The sequence below is a fragment of the Balaenoptera acutorostrata genome, chromosome 6, assembly GCF_949987535.1.
Source record: "Balaenoptera acutorostrata chromosome 6, mBalAcu1.1, whole genome shotgun sequence".
Taxonomy (NCBI): domain Eukaryota; kingdom Metazoa; phylum Chordata; class Mammalia; order Artiodactyla; family Balaenopteridae; genus Balaenoptera; species Balaenoptera acutorostrata.
In genome coordinates, this window is record NC_080069.1 from 58,891,413 (window position 1) to 58,918,255 (window position 26,843).

The following is a 26,843-nucleotide window of genomic DNA, read 5'->3' on the forward strand; positions in this document are numbered from 1 at the left end:
AGCACCAATAAGGCTCTTTTTAAAAATAAGCAGTTACGTATAATAGTACATGGCCATAGCCACAGAGAAAAGTTTTATCTGTCTATTTCAGAATTATTGGAATTTTTCTTTCCCTTGTGTGAAAGTTAAGAGGACCGAGCTTATGTCAATAGCTAATATACTTTGATGTAAAAACATTTATTATTTTATTCAGTGTTACTCTTGTAAAAAGCAAAAGAAAAGATTCCTTCTTGTTATCCTTATGATGAAGAGAGGCTAATAGCATTTTGAGAGAGCGGTGATAGATCACATTTTCTTCCCTAGTAAAGGAATTCTTTCTTGTTAGGAATTCTAATTACAGCCTTTTATATTTTTGGAACATTTTCCTCTGCTTTTCTTCATTGCCATGAACTTAGTAAATACAATTATTCACATAGATGGGCTTACATTAAAAAAATTAGTCTGCAGCCACTATCACCTAGTGTGAATATGTAATGAAATTCACAAACACAGGATAAAGGCTAGTATTTCTCTGCAGTCTAGAGTGGAAAGAAGTTGCAGTTATCTGTAAACACAGGCTGTATAAGCTTTAGCCAACCTGTGGACCAACCCTCTTCTCTCTGTCTGTCTCTCTCTCTCTCTTAAATGCTGAAAATGTGTTGTAGTTCTTACTGTTTACCTTTTGTAGTTTCTTTGGCCTGCTTTTCCATACGTGAGGATGAAAGAGTTTACTAATATCCATGTGCTGTTCCAAATGTCTCTGCAGGCCTCACGCAGCAGACCCACAAATATAAACCGTGTACAGAAACAAAAATGAAATATAAATCTTTATTTTTAAATATTGCTATCCTAGAAATATCGTTTGTAATTTATTGATACTTAGTGGTAGTATCTGTATGTATGTGGAGACATATCAAAGAGAGAGAGAGGAGAGAATGTATATGCCTGCATGTCATTTCTTTGGATCCATACATTCAGGTACCCAGAGGAAAATGTGAAAAGCCCCTTGAACATTCCCTGTTGTATATTAGCTTTCCGTCATAAAGTATATTTTTTCCCTTTAAAATAGGTTGGTTCACCAAAAAGAGAGAGAGGCATTTAATTCTTCCTCCTCTACACTGTTCTTTACAAAGTAAATTTTTAACTGATAGACCTTGAAGTCTTTTAGAGCTATTACTGTCTTCTGGCTAATTCATAGAAAGGCACCATATGAAAATTGGATTTTTGATCTGATGGAGTGATTCTTGAGTTCTTATGAACCATTTATAGTCTATCAAGTAAATCCTTCTTAGTTCACGGATTATTGACCCAATGGACCATATTAGCTGCTTCGAAGCTGTTATAGCCCATTATGTTGATTCAGCTGACACACGTGTGAACCCCGTCCTCATGCCCAAGATGACATTAACATTGTTCTGGAAGACTCCCTTTTTTTCCACAAGCTTTCTATTTATTTCTTAATTTTCAAGAGTTAGCTCAGAGTTCCTGACAACCATTGCATTAGTCTCCCCATTTGCTCAGTGATGTCAAAGCATTTGTTAGCAGCTGGATGATCTGTTTCTTGCTGTCTTTCTCTGTATGTCTCTCTTTGTCCTTTAAACTAATCCTTAAAAAGAGAATAATGTTTTTTGCAACACTCTAGGGCACCTGTTACCCTCAGATGCTTATAGAGTCCATAGAAATTTGTGGGATTTCTATGAGCATCTGAATGTAACGGATTCAATTTGAGAAACCCACGTTTTAGAAGAAATGATAACATTGTGTTTTTAAAAAATGTTTTCACCTGAGAGGTTCCACTTGAAAAATTCCAGCGACTCTAGCCAGTGGTAAGATCAAAATGTGCCTCTAGTGATTTATATATGCTCTAATGAAGCCAGTCCAGGTCTCAGCACAGACCCCTGGGGAGTCTGTGACCTAACATAAATAACGTATAAGAGGGCACTGTAGACTGTTCATCATATCATTATTATTATTTGTAATAGGTATGACTCCTGAGGTGATATCTGCTCTTGGGCAAAGAAACATATTCTTTCTTAATCAGGCATAGTTACGATGCACAGACACATGAACAATGGACAGTATTAAAATGTTTGTTGAGATATTCTATTAATGGACAATCCCAAGACAAGGTAGAAACAAGATGGTGTAAAATTAATCAGTGTTTTTGGCAAATCCTTGCCTCACTTTTTTCAGATTTTGCCCTTTTTTAATGTAACCATTGATAGACTCCATAGAAGGCTGTTGAGAGTCGCTTTCTCTGCCTAAAAATGTGCCACTTTGTTCATAGAAAATCCTAGTGTAAATGGTTAACTGCTTCCTTAGCAGTTTACCTCATCTTTTTGAGTTGCTTAAAGCCTTCCCCCACGCCTCTCCCTTTGTGTGTAGTTTCTTCCACATCTCCTCTTCAGTCTCAAACTGCTCTTGGAACCGGAAGAATATCTGAGGAAATCTCACTGTGGAGGAGAGTAGCAAGGGGGATTATTCAGCTCCTTGCCTCTCCCGCCCAGGCCGGGTGGAGCGAGCCCTGGATTACCAGCTGTGGCCATTTAAGGACATCTCACAGCCTCATTTCTCGGCTGTTTGAAAAATCTCTAATTTGGGGGATTTTGATGATTAAATACAAGAATGTATTTGAAGTATTATGCAAGCTTCATGGTACCGTCCGACGTGGGATGTTGTTAAGTCTCACAAAGGCTACCTCGACTGGCCTGGGCGATCAGAGCTGTCATTTGAAATGATACGTTCGAAAATGCAACGGCCTGTCTCCCTTGTTGCTTCACTGGGATAAATTCTTTTCACAAACCTAGAGTAAATTCAGTTAAAAGGTCACCCACCTTATGCTCTTGCTTGGTAAATGGATTGATTACTGTGCTTTGGCATTTGAAATAATGTGGCTGGCTCCTTTTAACGAGAAGGATTGAGAGGCACTCCTTCCTTAAAGGGGTCCTTCCCATGCCGTCTGGGAAGGGGAGGCGGCCTCGATTTGGGGGGATGCCTTACCTTTGGCACAGCTTCGGACAAGTCTTGGGTTACTCCTGCACCTCTCTGCTTGGTCACCAAAGTAGGGGACAGTCGTGCAAACCATTCTTCCCAGGATGGAAGCTGCTTCTGTGAAATAACCAGAACTTAGGCTTCATCTTGTCTTACTTCTTGCCTAATGAGGAGCATTTCTTCATAAAGTGCCGAAAGGTTTATAAATCTCCTTGCATCTCATTCTAAATCCCTTCCTTATTAATGCCTTCCCTATCATATTATGTAAGTAATTGTTGTCATGAATGCCACAGGGAAACGTAGTCACATTACCACCTTTCAAATTGCCTTAGTGAAAATGAATAAAATGTATATCAATGGAATACAGAATTGCTGATTCAACATTAAGGTGAAATGAGATGAGTATTGCTTATCATTCATATGATATCAGAGGTACTTTGGCTCCTTATACAAAGTTATGTATTCTGGTAAATGTAGACTGAGCTTAGTGAAAATGTGGTTCTTTTTTACAGTGAGCTAATCCCTTATTTTCAATTAGACGATAGGTGTGTGTTCATGGGAAGAGTGTTTCTTTTCTCATTATGTTATCACAGCTGCCTAAGTAGTCTGTAAAATTTGTAAGTACAGGCAGTAAGTGGAATATCTTAATTGTTAACTGTTAGGTAAGAAAATAAAATGTTTCTGCCCAAATTGAAATGCCTTTTCATTTCCTGTTTCTCTAATATTACTAATTGCCTAACAAAATAGCTTTTATTACCATAGGCCTAATTTAATTGGGGGGGAAAAAAACATAACACATGCACTCCAAAGCCTGCATAGGCTTTGATGCCATAGAAGCAAGGGTATTTTCTTCATATAATTGGCTATATCCCGCTGTTGATTTTTACTCTGAACTCTTAAATTATTTAAATGGGGTCTTCCTCGTGTCGACTGATAGTCGGTTGTGGTCGTAAGCTAATGACTACAGATGCTCATTGGATCCGTGTCTGTGAAAATTTATGTGCCTCTGTGTATGTCCCTTTCTCCCTGTTTGTATTTATATATTCACACATAGTCACAGAAACATTCACATTCATATATGAACATCTACTCGAAGTATATGGTTTCTCTCTTTGCCCCTTCCCCTTAAACCATATTTGTTTCTTGACTTTTGTGGAGGTAATTTTTTCATCACAGTAAATTGAGGAATACTTTTACTAGTGTACATGACAGAATTCACCATTGTCCATTATAAACAATTCTCTTTGAGTTTTTCTAGTATCTTGATGAACATTTTAACTGAGAGGCCTCCTCACCCCAAATTTGTTGAAGGATGTAAGGATGTCCTGGATTTTCCTGATAGAAAAATGGCAGTGGATTTAAGTCATTGTCATTTTAAAATGGACTTACTAGGTTTTAATATTTTCAAAGTAGAAGGAATTTTCAGATTTAAGCAGCAGTGAAATTCTTTAGTTGCTTTGTCGTCTGTTTAATCACTCATTTAGCATTTATATACTGAAGACCTACTAGGTTAAAGAAGGATATTATGCTACATTGTGTCCCCGGGGGGAATATCTTATGAATTAAATGTTTTAACACCTCTAAAAGAAATTAGGTGATGTAGTAGGTTTTCCCTCCTCACTTTTAAGCAGCTTTATTGAGATAGAGTTCAGGTATCATACACTCTACCCATTTAAAGTGTACAATTCAACGGATTTTAGTATATTCACAGTTATACACAACCATCATCACAATCATTTCTGGAACATTTTCATCACCTCAAAAAGAAACCGCTAACTACTCCCTATCTTTACAGATTTCTGGGTTCTGCACATTTCATATGAATAGACTTATATAATTTAGGATCTCTTGTGTCTGGCTTCTTTTACTCAGCATAATGTTTTCAAGGTTCATCCATATTGTAGTAATATCAAGTGTTCATTCCTTTTTATTAGCCAAATAATATTCCACTATGTAAGTATACCATACTTTGTTTATCCATTTGCCAGGTGATGAGGGTGGGGTAGAGAACTACACCTTTTAAGAGAAAATTAAAATGAAGTTTTAAGTCTTCTGATTTTTAGCAGTAACTGATGTTTAAAGGCTACCTTTTCACAGTGAATCTCTTTCAGGTATTTTGGATGTGCTTATTGTGAAGATAATATTTCCTTGGTCAGTAATGTTGTTCTTACGATGTCTTGTTGGCGTCTGGCCATTTTGAATTGCCCAGCTTTCTGTCTTGATCTTGTTGTCCACTGTTTATATCAGTGGCATCTGGACCTCGTAGTGAGTCTGGACTGACCATGTCTTTTCAAATCTTCTGACTCAGCCGCAAGATCTAATTGATGAAAAGACATCAAGAAATTTCAGAGCACATAAGTACAACAAAATCATCACTTTTATCAGGTTGCTATTTCTTCATATGACATTAAAAAACAATTAGACACATTTTAAGGAACCTTTTATAGAAAGGTTAATAAATTTTTCGATTTCTAATTTATCTTACCACAAACTAAGATATATACTTTTGCTGGCCCATTGTGTGAATTTTTAAGGGGTTTGGTTAAGCAGACAGTAATTTCATTGCTTCTCATTTGCTGCTGTTACTATTACGAGTAGTGGCATTTACATTGCAGTTTAATGCTCTGTGAGCCCTTTACTTTTACTCTACACTCTATAATCACTGGTAATCACTTCTTGTCAATTCTGTGAACATTGTCCAAACTCAGATCTATACGTTTCCTTGCATAAATACAGAAAACATACCCGCCTTACTGCAACTATAGGTTTATATTAGTAGTCTCAGAGTCAGAGTTAGATAAGACTTTTTTTAGGTTGTTATAAAACTTCTTTGTAGGATATTTAAAACCAGGGGTCTCAGTGTTCTATGTCTATCCAACTCACATCTTCTTGTCTTGTTTTGATACCTGGTTGTAAAACCTGGCAGCACAACAGGTGGATATGGATATACCTTTCCTTTCCGCCTGTATGTGTTTTGTAGTCAAGTAAAAGCAAATTTCTCTTGTAGTTGTCTAGTAAGCTCAGAAGTTATCCACCATGCCAAAAAATTTTTTTTCTTTGCTTAAGTTGCATCATGACTTAGGCAAATTTAAGGCATTGTTCTTCTACAAAGACAATATCATATAGATTTTCCAAGTCTTAGCTAAAACTCAGAGTACTTCTTTTGGAAGTTGTTTCTTTTCCATTAGTTTTATGGATCAGCCATGTGAAAATGGAAGAGGAGAAACTGTCCTGAAAATTATACAGGGAGCTGTTTCCTTACTTAATAAATCACCATTCCTATCATGTGAGTTCTTTAGAATCTCTGTGGCAATGCTTGAAGTACGGTCTTAGGTACTTTATACACAAGATGTATAAATGTGTGTGGCAGTCCATCTTTTTTTGGTCACATATAAGATTACTCTCTTCATCCATAATGCTTAGTAGCTGTTACTTTGTAATTACTGCAGTGTATTCTGAGACAATCCTAGAAGAATTAGTTTCCAGATTCATTATGGATAATTTTCCAGATTTTTTTTAAAGACAGAAGTCTTCGAAGGACAGTTTTCCTACCTAATAAAAAAGGTTTATTTGACCTTTGGCACCATACATACCTTTCCTTCTGGGACCTGTATGTACAGAGATGAATAACGTATGCAGAGATGAATTAATAAGAGTTAATTATAACATGGACTACTTTGGATCTTCATGGAAGTTTGGCTGAGTTTACCTATTTATCACACCTACATGTGATTTCCAAAGTAGAAAATTCATTTTATTAAGAAATTTGTTCTTGTTAAAAAATAAGAAAGGCAAATAAGAATGGTCACTGATAACCATTATAGCCAATTAATTTGTACACCTAGATTGTACCACCTAAGTTTCTGGAAGAAACTGGTGGGACAGATGGATGCTGTATTAATGATTGGCTTTTTCAGTAATTCAGTTTTAGTGTAGGTTATGTTCTTAACTCTTAAACATTTTTAAATGATTCAAGTAGAATTTCATAATCCAAGTTGTAAATCTTGGTATCCTCCCCAGAAATGAATAAGGAGAAAGCAGATTTAAGAAGGATTTTTAGTTATATATGGGATATTTGGCCAGGTTAATGAACACTTGAGGGGATCTCCTGGCAAATAGTTTTCTTTGTGTGGAAGACAAAACCCAGAACTGAAATTAGTCTTATTTTTAATGGGGTTTTGGGAAGGGAGGTTCTCTTTCTATGATTGTTCCTTCAGAATATGTCTTATGTTTCTATATGCCCCATGGCCTTATTTTGTCTTTTGTTGTTTTGTATGAATAGGTAACTTCTGTAAGTGTTCCCAAAGAAGGAACAGCTAACAAGAGATGTATTAATTAGCCTTGTGTATAGTTCTTTTGTGATATACGCTAAATATTAGCTGAAGCCACAATCTGTGCTTTTCTGAGAAATATCATTTGGTGAGAAGATTGATGTTCAGTTCACATTAACTTGCAGAGTTCAAGCCAGCTACGAGCAAAATGAAGCTTAAAGACTCTTCAGTTTTAGTGATAACAGAATCTGTTATTTGAATAGGGCTTTGGTACTCATCCAGAATACTCGCAAATGCACTCTTACTTAATATTCAAATATAAGTGTCACTGACTGAACCTTGATTAAATATTTTTATACTAAATTGGTCTACTTTATGAATTCTAGATATACTTTTGGATATGAATATTCATAATTTACTGGTTTTAACTGTATCTCTTCTTTTTCTATAGGTAATGGAAATAAACTGATAAGTAATTGGGAAATCCACCCTGTCACTTAAGAGATGTGTAACACCTAAATAAACATTTTTGAACCCCAGTATTAAAACAGAAATAATAATCCCTGTCGTGCCCAATTTAGAGGATTATAGTATGAAGAATATGGCATCATATATGTCAAAGTATTCATTTATTCATTAAGACTAAATATGTGTTAAGCATTTTACAAGGTGTTGGAAAAAATACATTGGGAAGAATCATAAGGGAAAAATAATTCAAATGTAATATGTGGAAAGTTTCTTGAGGTCATAAATGTTTTCCATCTTTTGAGCTTTTGCTATCACTAGACACAGTGTCACATGCTTTATATTCATTATTTCATTTGAGTCTTTTGACACTGTTGTGATATTATTGCTACCATCATTTTACAGATGGGAAAGAGGCTCGGAAGACTCATGCATTCTTTAAGTGCCTTTTAAGCACCTATTATTTGTCATTATATTTACACTGTAAGCTCAACCATATGTCACTCTGTCTTCAAGGAGCTTAAATTCTAGTGGGGAAGACAGACTTTAATCAAATAGTCACACAGATATAGGTATATATATATATACATATACATATATATATATATATATAGTGAATAAGTATAGATAAATATAATATTCACAACTGTGATAAGTGCTGTGACAGAAAGATCCCATGGGGGCAGCTGCCCTGGGGAATGGAAGTAGTATTTGAGTTGAAAGCTTGAAAGATGAGCAGGAGTTAACAATACACAGTGGGGGGGTGGGGGGTGGGCAGATGGAGGGGCTCTGCCCCATGGCTGCCTGTGAGTGGATGGAGAGCTCACACAGACCTGGAATCTGATTCCTGTGACTTCAGGGCAAAGTCCTGAATTAGCTCCATCTCAGTTTCCTCCTTTGTGAAATAAAGGGAATAATAGTACTGACCTCGTGGTATTTTCTGAGGGAGAGCTAATGTTTGTAAAGTGTTAAGCACAGTGTCTGGAAAATGGCAAATATCCAGTAAATCTAGCTATTATTAATAATAGGTAATAGTTTACTGTTGTAGATAAATTTTTAAATCCTACCTTTGGTAGAAGAAAAGACAGAGGCATAAAGAGGGAGAAATGGTGCTTCCCAAACCTGTTCAAGGGCTTCCTTCTGTTCTTAGGGTCTCTCCTCTGAACCCACTGCCCATGAGCTCTGACTGTCAAATCCTTGAGCACAGGGACGCTGCCATCCATTTCTGCCACTTAACACAGTACTTGGCTCCACAGTGATGGGCTTTGCATAGCGATGATATTTGAAGCTGTAGGAGGGGATGAAATTGCCAAATTAAAGAACGAGGAGCCCGGCCGTGGGAAACACCTGTATTTATTTACAGTGGAGAGAGAGTGAGAAGCTGCTGCCAATAACCTAGGATAGTTGGTCTCTACAGCCCAGGAATGAAGGAGAGTTAGTGCCTTAAGTTGCCTCGGGGTCTAGGAGAACAAGGAGGCTAGAAAAGGAGACCAGATGTGATGAGAACATTCCTCTTGGAGACAGCGGTTTCAGGACTGTGTGGGGCAGAATCCAGATTGCACAATTAAAATGTAGGTGGAAGCAGTGGGTGGTGGGTGCATGGATTTTCCTTTCAAGAAATCTATGGTAAAGCTAAGCAGAGGAATCATTACTGTAAATAAGTTGCAGGCTTAAGAAAATTTGTTCTTGTTCTTGGGGTGTTGGAAAAGCTTATCCTACTGAAATGGAGGAAAGAGTTTCAGGCACTCGCTGAAGTGGGGTTCTGGAGGTGTGGAGGGGTTGCTAGCCTGAGTTGGCCAGACCTGCATAAGGGTCCTGCATCTATAGGTGGGAATATCCTGATCAAATTGTCTGCTCTTTTCCTGGTGTCCCCCTTCTGTCACCTCGTTATCGCCGCTGTATTCTCTGTAGTCGTGAATGCCCAGCAGTGGGTGGGAAGCACTCGTATACTAGCTACGTGAAGAAATGGATGTGCTCACCAAAATGAAAGCTTCACCATCTCTGCTCTTCCCAGCTCTCTCCTTGTAAAGTGTGTACGTTTTTGAGGCTTAACTGGCTTTGATAGTTTTATGATAATTTATTTTTTTGAAGTGTGGGTGAGTTGGCAAGTGATCACATTGGTTCTGTTTTGTTGTGAATAAATAGTATGTCAAACTTTTATGCCGTTTCAAAAATGTTATTTAGAATAAAACTTCCTTTGAAGCCACAATAGTCTCATACTCAAAATATTTATTTAGACCATATTGTTTAAATATATATAATTCCCTCAAGGAACAATTGTAGTCTATATAAATCTGAATTGAAAACAAATAGACCTTCTGGAAGTCATAGAAATACAAAATGGATATTCCAGTGCTCAAGTGTTTGTATATAAAAGGAGCTGAGGTGTTCCAGTGTTTGTATGTTTAGGTACAAAAAGGGTAAAATTATGAAAAAGGAAAAGGATGATGATCTGAAAAATTTAATTCCCAAATGTGCCAGATGTATAAAGTTATTTAGGAAGAGAAAAATATTTGAATCATAAACTAGTTCTCAGTAAATGAATGAATAGTTCAATCAGTAAATAAATAAATATACATAAAATAAAGCAAATCTACAGTCTCTTAATTTGTTTTGTCCTGAATATAGCTATAATTAAAATCGACGAAAGTATGTTTTAAACACAATGTAAAGTGAGGCTATTTTTGTTAAATAACTCAAATCAAAATGATCAAATTAATGATTTAAAATATGTATGTTTTTTGTACTGGAGTTAACATGTAGTCCTTGAGAGATAGTCATTGTTAGTTTTGATCATTCCTTAGTTTGGTAAAGCAGAGGCGACTTTCCTTAGTGTTTATGAAAGATTCTGTTATCACACTTCAGATTATATAAATATTTTAATGTCAACGTGGTTGCTGCATCTGAATTTATAATTGGATAGTTTGTAAGGTGCCTTGTTTTTAGTAGAAACACTGCCCTCTAAACTGTTGTTGTTTTGTTTTGTGTTACCACAGTACAATCAAATTGTGAGTTCATTAATGAACACGCCATTTAAAGAAGCTCTTTCTAACCTGGAATGTTCTGACATATTGCTCAGTCAGTGAAACTATTGAAGTTGACACAAGAAATTTGGGGAGAAACATTTCCCCTTCTAACCTTCAACTACATATAGTATTCTTGCGTAGTCAGCATTTCCTTTGCTGCCCCTATTTCTTACTACTATTTCCTTTAATCACTAATAACATACAGCAAAGTTTTACAACCTCCTAATATGTAATTGGACTATTGACATCGAAAGAAAGGCCCTGAAATATCAGGCAGATGATACACCTGAGTGTTTTTCTTGCAGTAATAGAGGAGCAAACTAGGGTTGGAGGTGAAGCAAGAGAGGAGTCTAGGCAAGGACTCTATTGGAAACTGAACAGGGACCTATAGATTTGATGCTCATTAACAAAAGAGAAATATTTCAAACTCGCCTGATCTAAAGCACGGGGAGCAGTCAAAGCCCATTCAGTCTTACTCTCTGTAAATGGAGTTTGTCCCAACCATGTTAACAATGTCTAAAATACTGTCTGTTACAAATGAGACAGTTTATGTAAAAATCCAGCTGGTTCCAGGAATATGAGCGTCTGGAGCTGTGTGAGTGAGAGTAGCTTTCAGGCCCAGCACTGCAGTTTCAGGTAGCCCCGTACCTCTCCCCAACCCCAACCCCCAAATCAGTAATTATTGATTGCATCTACAGCTGTAGAGAGGTATTTTCCTGGCCGTTCAGGTAGTTACAGTAGATGGTTAATCTGTGAACGATCGGACTAAATCCCTTCTGTCTTCAGAACTACGATGCCAGTTAGAACTAAATGTATGAGATAAATTTATTAACTGTAATCTAGGAGCATAGGTCGGCTTTAGCACCGTTCTTAAGCATAGGTTCTTAATCTATCAAAAGTTACACTTCATTAATGCTAATTTTCTATGGATTCACTTTATAATGTAAACCGGGGAGATGATTTTTTAAAGTGCTTGTAAAGAAATGAAAGGTTTTTGAGTGTGTCTTTCAGTTTTGTAAGATATAGGTGAGTTGTTCCAAGTATCAAATATTCACATAAATGTCTTTTCCTGTTCTACATCTGATCTAAAAACAATGTAAACTTAATCTCTCACATCACCATTAAAAAAATAAAAATGGGGGTTGTTTTGCGTTTTTCAAAATAGGACTGAAAATGGACTTGATATATCAAGGGGGGAACAAACAAGGAATTGGGAAGTGACAAATGATGCCAGAAATATGCCAGGTCTTATTTGGCCAACAGGAATGTCTCTCAAAATGTGTCTGAAAGATTAATAAAGCATTTAAATGAAACACTGCAGAAGAAAAGTAATATTCTAATAATATTACCTGTATATCATGTTTTACTTGGAACAGCATTTCGTTTGAACATTATTGTATGAGAGTGTATATTTTTTGCACTGTTGCCAAGTGGATGAACTTAAATGTGCCTATTTGGTAGCAGCAATATTTTTTTCTCTTTCGGGTCCCTGGTGTTTCAGATCCAGCATGTTGTAGAGTATGTAATCCTTTACTCTTATACTACTCGGTCTATGCTTCTAATTTAAAGCTTACCTATGAATGGCATGAAACATTCTATTAGTGAATCAGTATTGTTTTCTAATATGTTTTGGTAAGAGATTTTGATGGTTTCAAAATTTATTTTTAAAACTCTCCAGGCCCCTAAAGCCGTTAAAAATGGGAAGTGGGTGTTATTATTAAAATGGTGAAGAAATATGGTACCTTTGAACAGATGCTGATCTTTTTTCCTCCTCTCCTTTTCAGGCCATCCGCTGCACACTGGTGAACTGCACGTGTGAATGTTTCCAGCCGGGGAAGATTAACCTGAGGACTTGCGATCAGTGTAAACATGGCTGGGTGGCACATGGTGAGGAAAATCTGGACTTTTCTTCCCGTTCTTGTTATGTTCGTGTGAGCGTGCCTTAATTTTTTTTTTTTTAGAGCCGTCACTGGCCTGGAGCAGAGAGGGGTCAGCTGTGCTCCAAGTGTTAGTTCCCGTGCAGCCTGCAGCTCCCAAATTGCATTTTCTCGGCTCCAAGAAGTAAGGCCAGGCGGGCAGCTCTCAGCAGCAGGGCGAGATGTTTATAGGACAGTTGGGTTCTGAGTGAACATAGCAGCAGCCAGCAAGCACCAGGCCCGATGGAAATTCAAACATACCACAGTTGGCCTTTCAGGGCCTGGACCTCAGAGGGAAGCTGGCAGATCCTCTTTGCTTGAGGAGAACTCCTCCATGACTGCTCACCCTTGTCATCTGCGTTCGGGGCAGAGTTTATCCTCCCAGATGTTAAATTTTGTATGGTCTAAGGTGGGTGAGAGAGTGAACGGGAACATTATTTGGCTGGTATCTGAAAAAAAATAATCCGTAAATACCGCCTTTCAGCGTGCCCGGGGATTGGAGGAGGCTGGCCCCGGTGGAGGGTGAGCTCTGCATAGGTGTGTGTTCGGGGCGAGGGTGACCGGGGGCCGAGGCGGGGAGGGTGGAGGCGCTTTGCCAGATGCACAGGGCTGTCCCATCCGTGGGCCTTGACCGAGCATTGAACGTGTTCTTCTGTCTGGTTTATGTTTTTTACGTTGAGGCAAAGGGAGACTTGCAAATAATCAGAGACTTTAAATTAGTTTTCTTCACTTCCTAGACTGTTATAATTTTAAAAGATAGGTAATGTTTATAGAAGAAATCCTGGCTTGAGATTTTTTTTTGACAGCCTGGGGGATTGGCTCTTAAGTGGACATATTCTTCATTCCCAAGCAGTGCCAAATATCCAGTGGGTTGTATTTTTATAAATGTCATGTTATTCTAGCAAGATCAGAGGGAACGACACCGGGCCATGCCTTGAGATGCATTTAATTTATCATGTGTCTTGCTTGTTGGGGCATGTATGTTGGTGTTACGGGGCCATTTCAGCCCTGTTTCTGTGAGGGAGAGAGAAGAGGTTTATCGAGTGGTATGGGGGGAGCACACTGGAAGGCGTGTGCCTGGCACACAGAGCCACAATCCTCCAGTGCCTCCAGGGATGGAACTTGTTCCTGCTTTATTAACAAGGCCAAAATCTGTAACAACTCTCAGTCCAGTTTTGAACAACGCTTGAGCTGCTGTTGCTTTTGTGGTCTATGCAAGTGACTACGTTCGATGATTTCTTCTCCCTTCCTACATTGCTAGGGCTGCCGTAACAAAATGCCACCGACTGGGTGGCTTAAACATCCGAAATTTATTTTCTCATGGTTCTGAAGGTCAGAAGTCCCATAGCAGGGTGGTTTCATTCTGAGGCTTCTCTTACTGGCTTTCAGATGGCTGCCCTCTCGCTGTGTCCTCACATGATCTTTGCTCTGTGAGGCACACCCCTGGTGTCTCTGTGCACCCAGATTCCTCTTCTTATAAGGACACCAGTCAGATTGGATGAGGGGCCGCCCTAAGGGCCTCATTTTAATTTAATCACCTCTTGAAAGGCCCTCTCTCCAAATACAGTCACATTCTGAAGGACTGGGGATGAAGGCTTCAACAGATGAATTGGGGGGGGGGGAACACAATTCAGTTTATAACACTTCCCAAGTATCCTTCTTTCCCTCAGCAAGTATTGGCTCTGCCAGATAATAGCTTATGTCCCAAGCCCATCAAGGATCCTGGAGGCAGTGTGGGGTCAAATTCTGGCTCTACAACTTTGATGACATGTCGCTCAGCACCTCTGCATCTGAGCTTTCTTATCTGTAATCTACCTTGTAAGATTATTGTGAGCATTGATGATAAACTATATGAAGTCTTTAAAATAAATTAATACATGTTAAGAGCAACAAACTGGACAACACATGAGCAATAAGGGGGGTGGAGAGGATCCAGTCATTAAACAAAGGACTTTTCATTCATTCCCTCTCATTTTTTCCAAAGCCATCTTGTGTTACCATCATCTGTCTACTGTGGTAGCCTTGTGAGTATAAAAGTTTACTGTGTCACCAGTTTATTTTATCTGTCTAACTTCCACGTGCATATTACATTAGTAGTGTAATGGGGGGAAAAAGCAATATTTCTTCCTTCTTGAACAACATAAATTATCCCTGGCCAGTGGTTGTTTCTAAGATTTTCTGAGGGATGTGGTTTTTTTCCCCAAACTTGAATAAGGTATTTCTGTTACATCAGACTCGGCTTTTCCTACCGTGTCATTAGAAATTCTGTGTTTCTGGTATATTAATTGCGAAGTTTCTCAGATCTAACTTTTCCTCACCACTACTATCACCTTGACCTCTTTTCCCCCACAAGAGCGACGTTATCTGTATACAACTCAAAATATGTACACGCCGATATACAGATCTCACTCTTCCCCCATTCAGTAGGACAAATGTGACAGTAAGGGTCTGGCTCCTAGCTTTTGAGTTGGCAGTGGGATGAGAGCACCCACTCTTTTTGCCCTTAGCATTTCAACTAATTGCTTCACTCTCTCCCCCTGCACAGAAAACCCTGAAATCGTGTCTCCAGTTATTTCTGCTCAGAGGTGAGATACAGCAGTCTTCCTGGCTGCCTTACTCAGTACAGTATCCTATGTGTGGAACAAGGAGAAAGTGACTTGTTTTTTCTACTGTGTGATTTTTCTGTGAAAGTAGATGGAACAGCAAGCAGTAAGACTACCAAAATACATCTCATGGAATCATTTCATCATAGCACTGAACACACTCTACCTATAATTGTACCATAAAAAGTTAATATTTGCCGTTAAAAATAACTAAATGCCAAAATCAGGGGTTCTCTACAAAAAGATGAATTTTTATAAATTTGTTGGCCTCTTTTGAATTAACGTCTTACTATATCTTCTTTGTTATCAGCATCTTCAGTTTCTTCATAAGATGTAGGATTTCATGGGTTATTATATATTTATTCAAACACACAGTCTCACACAGTCACTTCATAGCCTTATAGATTGCTTCTTAAATCTGCTTGAATTGTTAACAGTAGTTGCTTTACAAAAATCTTAAGATGTTTTAAAAAATGAAAAGGAGTAATTAATTCATCATACTGTAACACCTGAATTTTGCAATTACTCACTGGGCCGTGGTGCTGTTCACAAATTACTTCCTTGAAATCTTAGCACCATTGAGATAAAGAGGGGGGAACCCAAAAATGACTCCTTGATTACCAGTAGGTATTTCCCACTGAATTAATAAAGGATTTCCTGCTCTTTTTCCCCATTAAGGAATTTCAGCTCTTGCACTTTGAAAGCAGGGCTTTATTGAATTTAACATTATTTAAAACAAGCTCTTTGGGGATATAGGATGTCCATGCCAACAGTGTATAATAACCTTGAGTTTCTAATTTTGCCATATTTCACAGTCTTCAGTTAAAGGACTCCAGCATACTGCCACTTAATTCACTTAACAACTGTACTTTTTTCCTTCCTCTGTTTGCATTGTCTTTTCTATGCTTTTCCTTCATTTGCCTAAAATTATCGGAGTGAGTCTTGAAAACATTAAAAAAAAAAACACATTTCCTGCAAGTTTAATTTTTCTTGGTTCAACATTGCCAAAATAAGGTATCAGCGTAAGAGCAGTAATGGACTTCTTTACTGGTGACATAAATGTTTGTGTCCATAGACATTCAGTAGGTGGCATTTTGACCCTTTCCCACCATACTAGGGTAGTAATTCTACTGTTCACAGAATTGAAGCTTCAGCCAGAGATTTTACACAGCCTTACAAATTAGCAAATCTTACTAGTGTACTGAGTTGTGGGCAAGGAGGGGTGGGAGGAAGTGTGCTTTGTAGCTACTCATCATTCTCATCTGAGGAACCTGCTTCCAGTGAGAAGTATAACTAATCGGACTCTCTTGCCTTTGTGATAAACTGGAGGCGGGGTGTAAAGGGCGAGGGTTACTGTACTAAACCATCTTTATTATTTGTTGTTTGCAAGTTAGTTTTAATGTCTGTAGTCTAGATGATGACTTTATTTCTAAACCAATAAGATGAATCAAGTAGTACAAGTGTTAAAAAGTAAACTATATTCTAAATGATTTTCAGAAACATTTAATGATAATCCAGGACAACTGGAAAATTACTGTTTAAAAAAAAAACATGATGGGATATACTTGATTTGATAAAAGATGTGGGCAGATTTTAGAAAGGTAATTTATTTAGAATTTTTTTCCTTGGCTAGCTCAGTAATTTTTACTTCTGACGAAGCCCACTTGTTAAAACTCCTTTAAAAAAAAAAAATCCATTGTTTCTTGGGATGTCCAGTAAGCATTTGTCAAGGATAGAGGCTTGATGAATAAAAAATATATTACATAGGTTAATGAACCCCACGGTAGCTTTCTTGGTGCAAATTATTTTCTTTATAGAATACTTGGACTTTAAATACTTTAATTATTTACTCAGCAAGCCAGCTGTTTTCCTGCCAGTGTTCAAACTATTCAGATTTTTTAAATGTAAAATGAGCAGGCTTGGCCTGTCATCTGGATCATCAATGAAGAGATATTTATTAAACATACATCATCTGTAAAGTGTTGTACCAGGTATGCTTTGGTTCTTCAATTCTGTGCCACAGGAAATGGTGAGCAGTATAAAGTTAATTTAGTGTCATCTACCAACCAGCTTTATGGTTTAATGTACTGTAAGACTTAATATTCATATAATCCATTAATTTCAAGCCTTTCTTTTTTGTAATTCACTGGAAGTAATTTTTCTCTTTTTTCTCGGCATCATTGAATTTGAATTCCCAGCTCTTTACTTGATATGTCCTATCAGAGCAGGGGTATTTATAGAGACACTCACCCGAATAGAAAATATAGGACATCCCATTAAATTTGAATTTCAGGTAAACAGTGAATAATTTTCTAGTATAAACATGTACCTTGCAAATTTAGCTGAGTAGTCCTGTGTTTTTATGTGCTAAATCTGGCAAGCTTATACCTAAAAGAAAACCCTAGTTAGGCTTAATTTGCATAATTAAGTCCTAAATCAGGGCCATCGGTTCTGAGCATTCTATAATCAAAAACCTTTTGATTATGTCCATCCTACATTTAGAAACACAAGATCGCAGTATTCTGTTTACAGATTCCTGAGATTTGTTGGCTGCTCGGTACTTTGTAAGGATTTAAGCAGGGTGGATCAAAACCAGTAATTTTTCATTTTATCCCATGAAAGGTCACATGTCTTTATTATTTGTCCCAGGCTGTGCTCTTCTTATGAATTGTCTAAACATCTGTGAAAGTAGTTTATCCCCAACTGGTAGTTCTGTAATATTCTCCCTGACAAGTCCAAGAGCCAGTGTAACTAAGTATACGATTTCCTTTTCCATCCTCTTTTCTTTGCTAGTCTTCTCCTCTTCCCAACCCCAATAGAAGTCTTTTATCAAAAGCAATAAAGCATGGCATTTCTCTGACATCATGCTCATTCTGAGTAACACAGCAGCAGTTTCTATATGATCATTTGTAAATTTGTCAAGCATAAGAGAGGAGGGTGAATAAAACGGAGTGTCCTCTGGCAAAGGAAGATAATGCTCACAGATATTAACCTGCAAGAAAGCTCTGCCTCCCTCTTACCGACCCGGAGACTGTCCTAACAAGAGTGAATTTTGCTTTGGGAGAGAATTGTTGCAGAGGGGTATTTAGGATTAGATGAAAAACTGTAAGCAAGGTCCTAGCTGGAAACCTCAGCACAGGGAAATAAATGCAGGCTTCGACGTGGCAAAGTAAGAACCTGATCCTTTGGGAAGAGGTAGGTGGCCATCATGCTCCTAGGGCTTTGCTTAGAAACACAAGGATAGAATCCCCACAGTCCTCTTCCCCTGGTGTACTGGTTTGGAAAAGGTGGGAGTTAATGGAGTATCTGCTTAAAAGAATGTGTCTTTCTAGAAGACTTAGTTCTTCCCGGTTGTGACACTGAAACCTGGCTTGCCTAGCTGCAGAATTCTCTTTTAGTCAGGGAAACCAACTTCTAGCTGCCTCCTGGCTCTGGGGGGGGCCAGGAGGGTCCTGCTTTCTCCATGGACAAAGTCCTTGAACATCTCTCCACTTATTTTTATTTTAGAGAGCAAGCACAAGGCCACTTTCCTGCCTGGCACAAGAGCCTTCTTTGCTTGACCTGAGGGCACCGTGCCCTCTTCTGCTTCTCTCCCTTACTCCCTGATCACAGCTGATAAACTTGAAAGGGAGGACATCCTCACAAATGTGACAGTTTGCTGCTTCATTCATGGCATTAACTATATTCTTATTGTGTCCCTGAGCTGCTTGTTTTGATTTGTTTCTCAGTCTGCCCACCTTTGGGACGGTGCTTTGAACTCCCTAAATTTTTTTTTTTAATCACCACACAAACAGTGCCTCCCCTTCAAAGTCCTGGGCTCTCTGCCTGTTAGCTCCCCAGATGTTGTTTTCTAGCTCCATCTTGTTCAGATGGAAACATATGGCGGATCTGGTAAATCCTGGCCTCTAAAGTGTACAGTGCTGGTCCCCTGCTAAGGACTTTCTAGGGAGGATCTTGAGATTGAAACCTACAGAGCTGGAGCCCCAGAGTCTGAAGAAGCTTCAGGTACACAAATGGGAGGCGTGAGAGAAAAGGAGGTAAAAGTGCAGCTCTGTGTAGGTTCACATCCTGCCTCTACCACCTGCCATCAGTAGAACCTTGGCCAGGTTACATAACCTCTGTATTCTCATCTGTGAAATGTGGATAATGATAGTGCCTAGTTTGCAGGGTTCTTTCTGGCATTAAATGAGATAATCTACTTAATAAGTGTTAGTTGTTATTTCTAAATTCTTACAGAAGTAAAGCTTCAACCTTGAGAACATGACAGACACGTTTTATCGTGGTTGAAATGGTTAAAAGTTGGGTGTGTTCAGGCCAGTGGTCGAATCCCATCTCAGTCTCTAGTTAGTTAGCCCCAGTTCTTTTATTTGTAAGCTCAAATAATAATAGGAATGTACCTGAATAGCACAGCGAAGTTTTGAGGAGGATTAAATGAAGAAGTGGACTGAATATTAATTATACTCTCTAGAGCCTCATAATTTCTTCAGTGCCCAGTGCTGGAGTGAGGTCACCAGTTCCGTTGGCTGTGAGGCCAGCTGTTCCCAGGGTGATCTTGTTTTCCCCAGCAAATCCGGTTTAGCTTCATACCTTCCATCTCCCCTAAAATGTCATGTGAGCCCATATTTGAATAGAAGTCCAAAATGCTTTTTTTCCCCCAAAAGTCACATTTTAAGAAGTACACATCAGTTGAGATGAATTGTAGGATTGTTTATCTGTTGAAAATCCAAAACCCAGAAGTAAATGAATTTTAGACAGGGTGAAGGCTACTTTTGCCTATTTTCACACCTATATTCTTGCCTGTGAAGTGCTTTGATGGGCTAACCACTATATCATTTTATTGCACTTTATTACATCATAAATTTTTATATCTTGCTAACGATCCTACAGGATGCTTAATTGTTTATAGGAACATCTTAGTTAACTGGAGTTCACCAGGTTAAGCAGAACACAAATTGAAGGGGTTATAAATGACACATACTCAGCTCCTCTAGTTTTACTCAGGATGCTCTGTTCAGATAATGGGGAGATGCTGCTGGGTCATGAGGACCCAGGATGCCTCAGCAGTACTCTCAACCATTCTTTCTCCTATTGTGTCATAGTGATGACTTCTTCTAAGTGTGGGTCCCCCCCATACCCCCCTCCACCCCTAAGCCCCGCATTTGAAGAGTAAAATTGCTGGATGAGATGCATGTGGTATTTCAGAGAAATTCTGACTTGTATTCAGGGAGGCATAAAACGTTGTCTGGGCAACTCGTTCCTTACCAGGTGTTGCCTTCTGGGAGGGTAGAAGTTTGTAACTCTTTCAGAAGCTTGAGTTAATCTGTTATGAGTGAGCAGATAGCCAAAGCGTTGTATAGGAAATACTTAAAGGAGTTACTGCCGCAACTGTGTAGACTTGAAAGCAGTATCTGTTAAGGGGCCCAGTAGTAAGGTCCCTCTCTCCTTGGAGCTGTTCCTTGATACACAGGGAAATCCCTCCTTTGGCCTCTTAGGTCTCCCAGCCTGCTTGTATGGTCAGGTGATCCTACAAAAGCAAGTGCAAACCCATTTAATTGGAAGGACAGCCTTGCTGGGCCTTAAGTTCAATTGGCCACAGAATGCAAAGGCAACTGTAAACCTGGCTTTCCAAAAAGGAAGCCACCATTTTGGATCTGAGCACTTGAGATGTGGTTAGTCCCAACTGAGATAAGTTGTAAGTGTAAAGTGTACACTGAAATTTAGAAATGTAATCTTAAAAAAAAAAAGAATGTAAAATAGCTCATTGAGAATCGTTCTTATATTGTCTACATATTGGTAAAATTTTTTATGTATTGGGTTAGATAAAATACATTTTTAAAAATTAGTTTCATTGTTCATTTTTTGCTTTTTAAATGAGATTAGAGAAATTAAAAATTATGTATGTGCCTTGAATTATATTTCTATTAGGCATGGCTGTTCTAGGTCCTCGGTGTGAGATAAATGTATTTGGAGGACCGAAGCTTAGGTTAAACTGGTTTGCTGGTAGAGTAGTTAAAACTGGTGTGAGAATCCTAGAATCCCAAATTCCGGCTCCTGTCCTTCCTTCACTCAGTCCTTCGTGCTTTCACAACTGCTGCGCTATTGATCATGTCTGCTGTTTCCTCTGCCCTGGTCATCAGGGAAGCTGGACCTGTTTGCCCCCAGGAGCAATTAAGTGTTACCTTCTGTATACTCTCATCATACTTCACTGAGACCAGAAGGGTAGTTTCTGTAATACTGATCCCTCCACTAGCTTGGGACCTCAGGAAAAGCACTTCTTCATCTCTGGGTGCTGATACCCATTGTAGCATCTCCCACCTGAGGGAGCACATGGAACAAAGGCTTATGGGAACCTCCTACGTGTATCTAAAAGTCTCTGATTCCTAATTGTCAGTTTCTTTTCCAGCAGCCTCTTCCCATTTTAAGTAGTAAGCATAGCCTGCAACCCCCCTGCCTTTAGTCCTGTTTCTGCATTTCTCTTTTTCAGCCCTCACTCTTTATTCATCTCTGCTGTTTCCCCCTGTGTCTTCGGACAACAAAACAAGTGAAAGGTAGGTGGAAGGTTTTAATAGCCTAATCAACCAAGAAGTAAATTTTAGAGAAGTTAAATTTGTTTGATCATTAACAGATGTTGTCATTTTTGTTTTATTGAGAAGATGTGGTCTTGAGTGAAATATTTTTCACTTCTGTTTAGTAGTTCTTCAGTACTCCTTTGCCTGCAAAAATCTGAGGGTAAGAAATTCCCCCCTCCCTCCTTTTGGCTATTCACGTTTTCCACTATCAGTAAAAATTTAAAAACAAATCAACCTCTCACATAAAAGAAAACACCTGTTTGGCATGGAGAAATTGGCCAGGGAGGTCTTTTTCCTGACAGGCCAAAAGCGACCATCACAGGGCCCCTTATTAAAAAAAAAAAAAAAAAAAAGTCATTTTTTTTTCTTTATTTCATGTGAGCATTGGCAGAAACTCTGACAAGCAGTTCTTCATATTTTATTATGTTCTTGTCTGCAGAATCTCTGTCAGGCAAAAACCTTGTCAGCAGAAAACCTGTCGTAGGATCAGAGGAGACAAAAACAGGTGTCACATAGGCAGTCAAAACTGAAGGAAAAAAGAGATTAGGCTAAAGAGAGAGAGGCAGACAATTACATTAATGCCATTGCTTTTATCTTATAGATGTGTGTTATTATCTCGGGGTGCTGAGTGCGCAATTGCCTCAAAGAAAAGTAGACAGGAGACAAGGGGAAACTTGATAGTTATTAGCTGAAGAGGCAGTGTGTCAAAGCTGGATGGGGTTCAAAGTTTTGCAAAGGAAAAAAACTGCAGGCAGCCAGCAACGGCTGTGTGGTTCTGCTTTCGGCTACATAACCCTAGTAGCAGTCTAACATTTCGACTTGGAAACAGATCATAGAGAGAAAAATTAATGAAAGATCTCATTTGGAGGTTTTGGGGGTAACATTTGTCCTACAGACCATGCAACTGAATCATAATAGTTTCTCTCATAAAATCTTGCCTCAATGTGAGACACGAAGACAGGCATTTGTCAGTTCAGCTGTGTTGTTTGGATATGTTTAAAACACCTATTATCAACACACTTTTAATTAAAAAAAGCTATTAAGAAGCCCTTTTACTAAGTGTGAACATCTGTATGTGCAAGCTGTAAATTAGGAGATCACATATGTGTGCCTCAGTCAGAGACTAAATGAACTTGGCAAGTGTTTTCTATTACTGGTTTTTAAGTACAGTAAAATATCTACAGGAACAATGGCTACATTTTAAAATTTGGATTTTTTTTTTTATTGTGCCTGTTGGTCCTGATTAATAGAACTTGTCTTCTAATCATAAATTAGGGTAATTATCATTATCAAATAGGGTAACCAGGATTCACAGAGCTAACCAGTATCTGCCCCCTCTTTGTTCACATCATTTCAGGAGACTTCTTTTCTCAAAGTTTGAGTTTTATCAAATATTTGTGATGGTATATAATAGTTTCATTTTGGAAGTGGCTTAAACTCTGAAAGCTGTTTAGCCTTGTTGATAGCTTATAGGTGTCAAAAAACCAGCTAGTAGAGAATGGGATGGTAACTTTAAGGCTTTCCTCTCTGCTCAATTGTACATCGATCATATTAATGGAAAAATCGGCAAGCATTGCTTTAGTCCCTAACATTTTCTGATCATGCATTTAAAAATTGGTTAGTTTAGACTTTTCCTGAGACTGCCTTCTTAGCCCTTTTTTTATGAGCAAATCTTTATATAGAGGTCTTTTATCCCACTAGTCATAGATGCAAAGCAGTTTGATACTTGTTATATGCATTAAGCAAATCCAGCAATCCAGAAGAAAACATGCATCGGTGTCAAAAGTATGTGTGATAGCCCAGAGTTTTAAGGGATTACAGTGGGAGAAAAAAGATTGATTATAGATTTAGAATGAGATTTCAGGCTGACTTACTGGGAGAGGGAAGGAAAAATACTTGTGACACAAAGGTGATGTTCATTAAAAAAAAAAAAAAAAAGACCGAATATAATCATTTCTTTCTTTTAGGTATTTCCTACCAGGTGCTGGCTTTTTGTATCACTGCTCTCTCTCAGTTTTGAAATACTTCTTCACTACATGTGAAAGAGTTTAAAGCACATGTTCTATCAAAAATAAATATGCCTTGCATTTATAATGTTTCCATAGTGAAATTCTGATACAGATATATGCTACTTCAAGAAAAGTCTTTAAAGTTAATAAATTGGGAGTAGGGTGATTATTCTCTTACAGAAGAATTCATTTTCTGTTTGTTGAATAGAAGGATTCACACGTTCCGTCCAAGTAGCAAATTTCGATAGTTACTTTTAAAGGGGGTATATTTTGTAGTCAGTGTACATTTAATTCATTGATCTGTGAATTATATAAAGCAAGGTTTGTGTAGTCAACTTTCAGCTCACCTTGGTGACTAGAGATTGGATAGAACAGCAGCAGGAATAATAATAATCCCCAAACCTGGTGTCAGCAAGTAGATTCAGTTAGTCAATCTCTTCCTAGACTTACTGTCAAGTTTGCAGATTGCATTTGCTCTTTCCCGTTACCACCTTCTGATGGAGATGCACATGAGGAGAGACATGCCCCCAAAAGTGGGCCATGGAAGGAAAAGGAAGGAGGAAGAGAAGTAAAACCAAGGATCTGTTTAATCTCCTTGCCAGGAGAGTGAGCTTCTGAATAACCCAGTGTTGACAGTCTACTTTTACGTGTGCCTCCGTCAGACTTTAATCATTTCCAAAGTCTGTTGTGAGGACTTTATTATGCATAAGGCCACAGGGGGGAAATGCCAGTCAGTTTGAAATATTACCTAGGTAGTCTCAAGTGGAGCTCAAATTCTACCCTGGACTAATTGTCGGTGTGTGTGTGCATATCCATACACACTCAAAGCTGCATGTCAGCCAGGGCACAATTAAAATCCGAAAGACAGTGAGAGCTCACTGGAGCTCCTTCTGTCCCCCTTTCCTCCCTACAGTGTAGGATCACATTCCTAATGGACCCTAAGAGTATTCATATACCTATCCCTCATGTATTAAGGCACAAGAAAAGAATCAGGGACCGTTCACATAAGGCATATAAGATATAGTAACGTAATCAGGGTTTATGGAGGCTTGGCAGAGGTGGTTTTGTTGTTGTTGTTGTCGTTGCTGGGGTTTTTTTTGACTTAAAAACACTGACACACTATTTGTTCAAGAAGAAAAATAAGCCCTTCACACATAAGGGCTGACAGATTTTATCACCAGGCTTGGGGATCAACTCTTTCAGCTACGTATCATTCCTTTTCTTCCTTCCTTAAAAAAAAATTCTAAAAGCAAGCCGTCTCTCTCTTTGGTATTAAATATCCTAATTAATTCAGCCTTGACAGTTCCAGTTAGAAAGTTATGACTTAAATGGAACATGAGTTATTTTGTACTTAATTTGCTCCCAATTACACAGTTCTCTCCCCCCAAAAGTAGTGAATAAAACGTGCAGATCTAAATATTACTTCAAGTCATAAGGACTTTTTCTCTTAGTAACAATCATGGTCCACCTTCCTGATCGATCCCCTGATTCACTAAAAAGTTTTTAATATGTCATCATTGCCATTTATTAATGTTCTCCCCCAGTGCTACGGCTTTTATTGGGAACTGGCTTACAACCTACGGGTGGGTTAAGGCTTTGCCCTGCGCCCTGATGCTCTTGCCTAGTAAGAGAAATGAGTCATAATGGGAAAGGATTGATGTTATAATGATTCCAAAGGGCCCCTTTGTGATGAAATTCTAAATATGCAAAATCCCATTAAACCTGTAGAAGTTCATGGGCTAGCTACCTTGAAATGACATATCATTATATTGGGTATAGTGTGCATATTATAAAGTGTGGTATAATTGGAAATTATTGGTCATATTAGCAAGAATGAAGAGCCACCCACCCTTATAAATTCAGAGGTTATGGTCTGGGTACTTGAAGTAGGAAAGGGAACAATATTCTGATTATAAGTAATCAAAACTTAAAAATCAGCCCCCAGAAATTGTCCTAATAAAATTCTGTCACTAACAACTGTTTTTATTCGACTCTTAAAGTAATCGTGCAGAGAATTCCATAAAACAACATTTAAAGACACATTGAAATGTTAACCTCTTAGAAATTAAAATAGTATTCTAGGACTCACAGCTCCTAAAAGCTGACCACTTGATGCTATTATAATTTGGAATCCTAAGGGGAGTTGGGGCAAGAGACTGGAGTTCTCGAAACAATTAGCTTTGCAATTTAAGGCTCACTTGGCTGTCTCCCAAAATGAAAGAATAAGGCTTCTTTAATTTTTTTTTTCTAAAATTGCTTCAAATTAGCATTTAAAAATTGAAAAATATCCAGGACAGGACTGGAAATTAGTGAAATAAAAGGCTTCCTTTTAGACCGTTTTCATACAAATTTTTAATTGTTTTACTCTGCAAAGTAGGTGGCTTTGAAAAATCATTTCATTTGGCTCACTTTTTATTTTATTGAATGGCTATAAGCTTCACACCACCATGCCTGAACAGCTATTCAGTGGAATCCACTGGACATCAGGGCCTGAAGTATTTGAGCGTATTCCTGTGAAAACCACCTAAGTCACTTGAATTTGGCTTTTAAAGAAAGTTATGTTTAAAAAAAGTTGTGGAAAACTAAGAACTATAAACTATCACTGAGAGCCAATTTTCTAGGATCGGTGAAAAGCACTTTTATACTCCTACATTAAGAAAAAAATGTATCTGAATATGGTCTTATTTCTGTGACCTTCACAGAAAATATTGGAAGTGAAGTCTGTAGAATTACAGGTTTACATTTATTTTAATTTATTTGAAGGTTTGGGGAGTAATTCCTGTTATTAAAAATGGAAATAAAAAAATAGTTATTCACATTTCATTTAATAGATGCAAGTTCTTTTATAACCACCCCTCACACACTGCCAGTACTATTTTATACATTTGAAAACTGAATTTTATAAAGGACATTACTTTGTTCTTTAAGTTAGCAACGTAGTTAAAAGTATATATTACTTCACATTTATTCCATATTTTGCATTACATTTTATACTTATTTTACATTTACGTTAC

General features: G+C 38.1%; 1 protein-coding gene across 19 annotated transcripts in view; it reads left to right on the forward strand.

The window, feature by feature from the left end:
• The window catches only part of BNC2 (basonuclin zinc finger protein 2), a 422,437-nt gene that overhangs the window by 253,906 nt on the left and 141,688 nt on the right, over nucleotides 1–26,843 (forward strand). For all 19 annotated transcript variants that reach the window (XM_057548290.1, XM_057548287.1, XM_057548291.1 and 16 more), the window contains one exon: nucleotides 12,517–12,619. In XM_057548290.1, coding sequence (XP_057404273.1) covers nucleotides 12,517–12,619 — 103 coding nt within the window. The remainder of the gene's footprint in view (nucleotides 1–12,516; nucleotides 12,620–26,843) is intronic.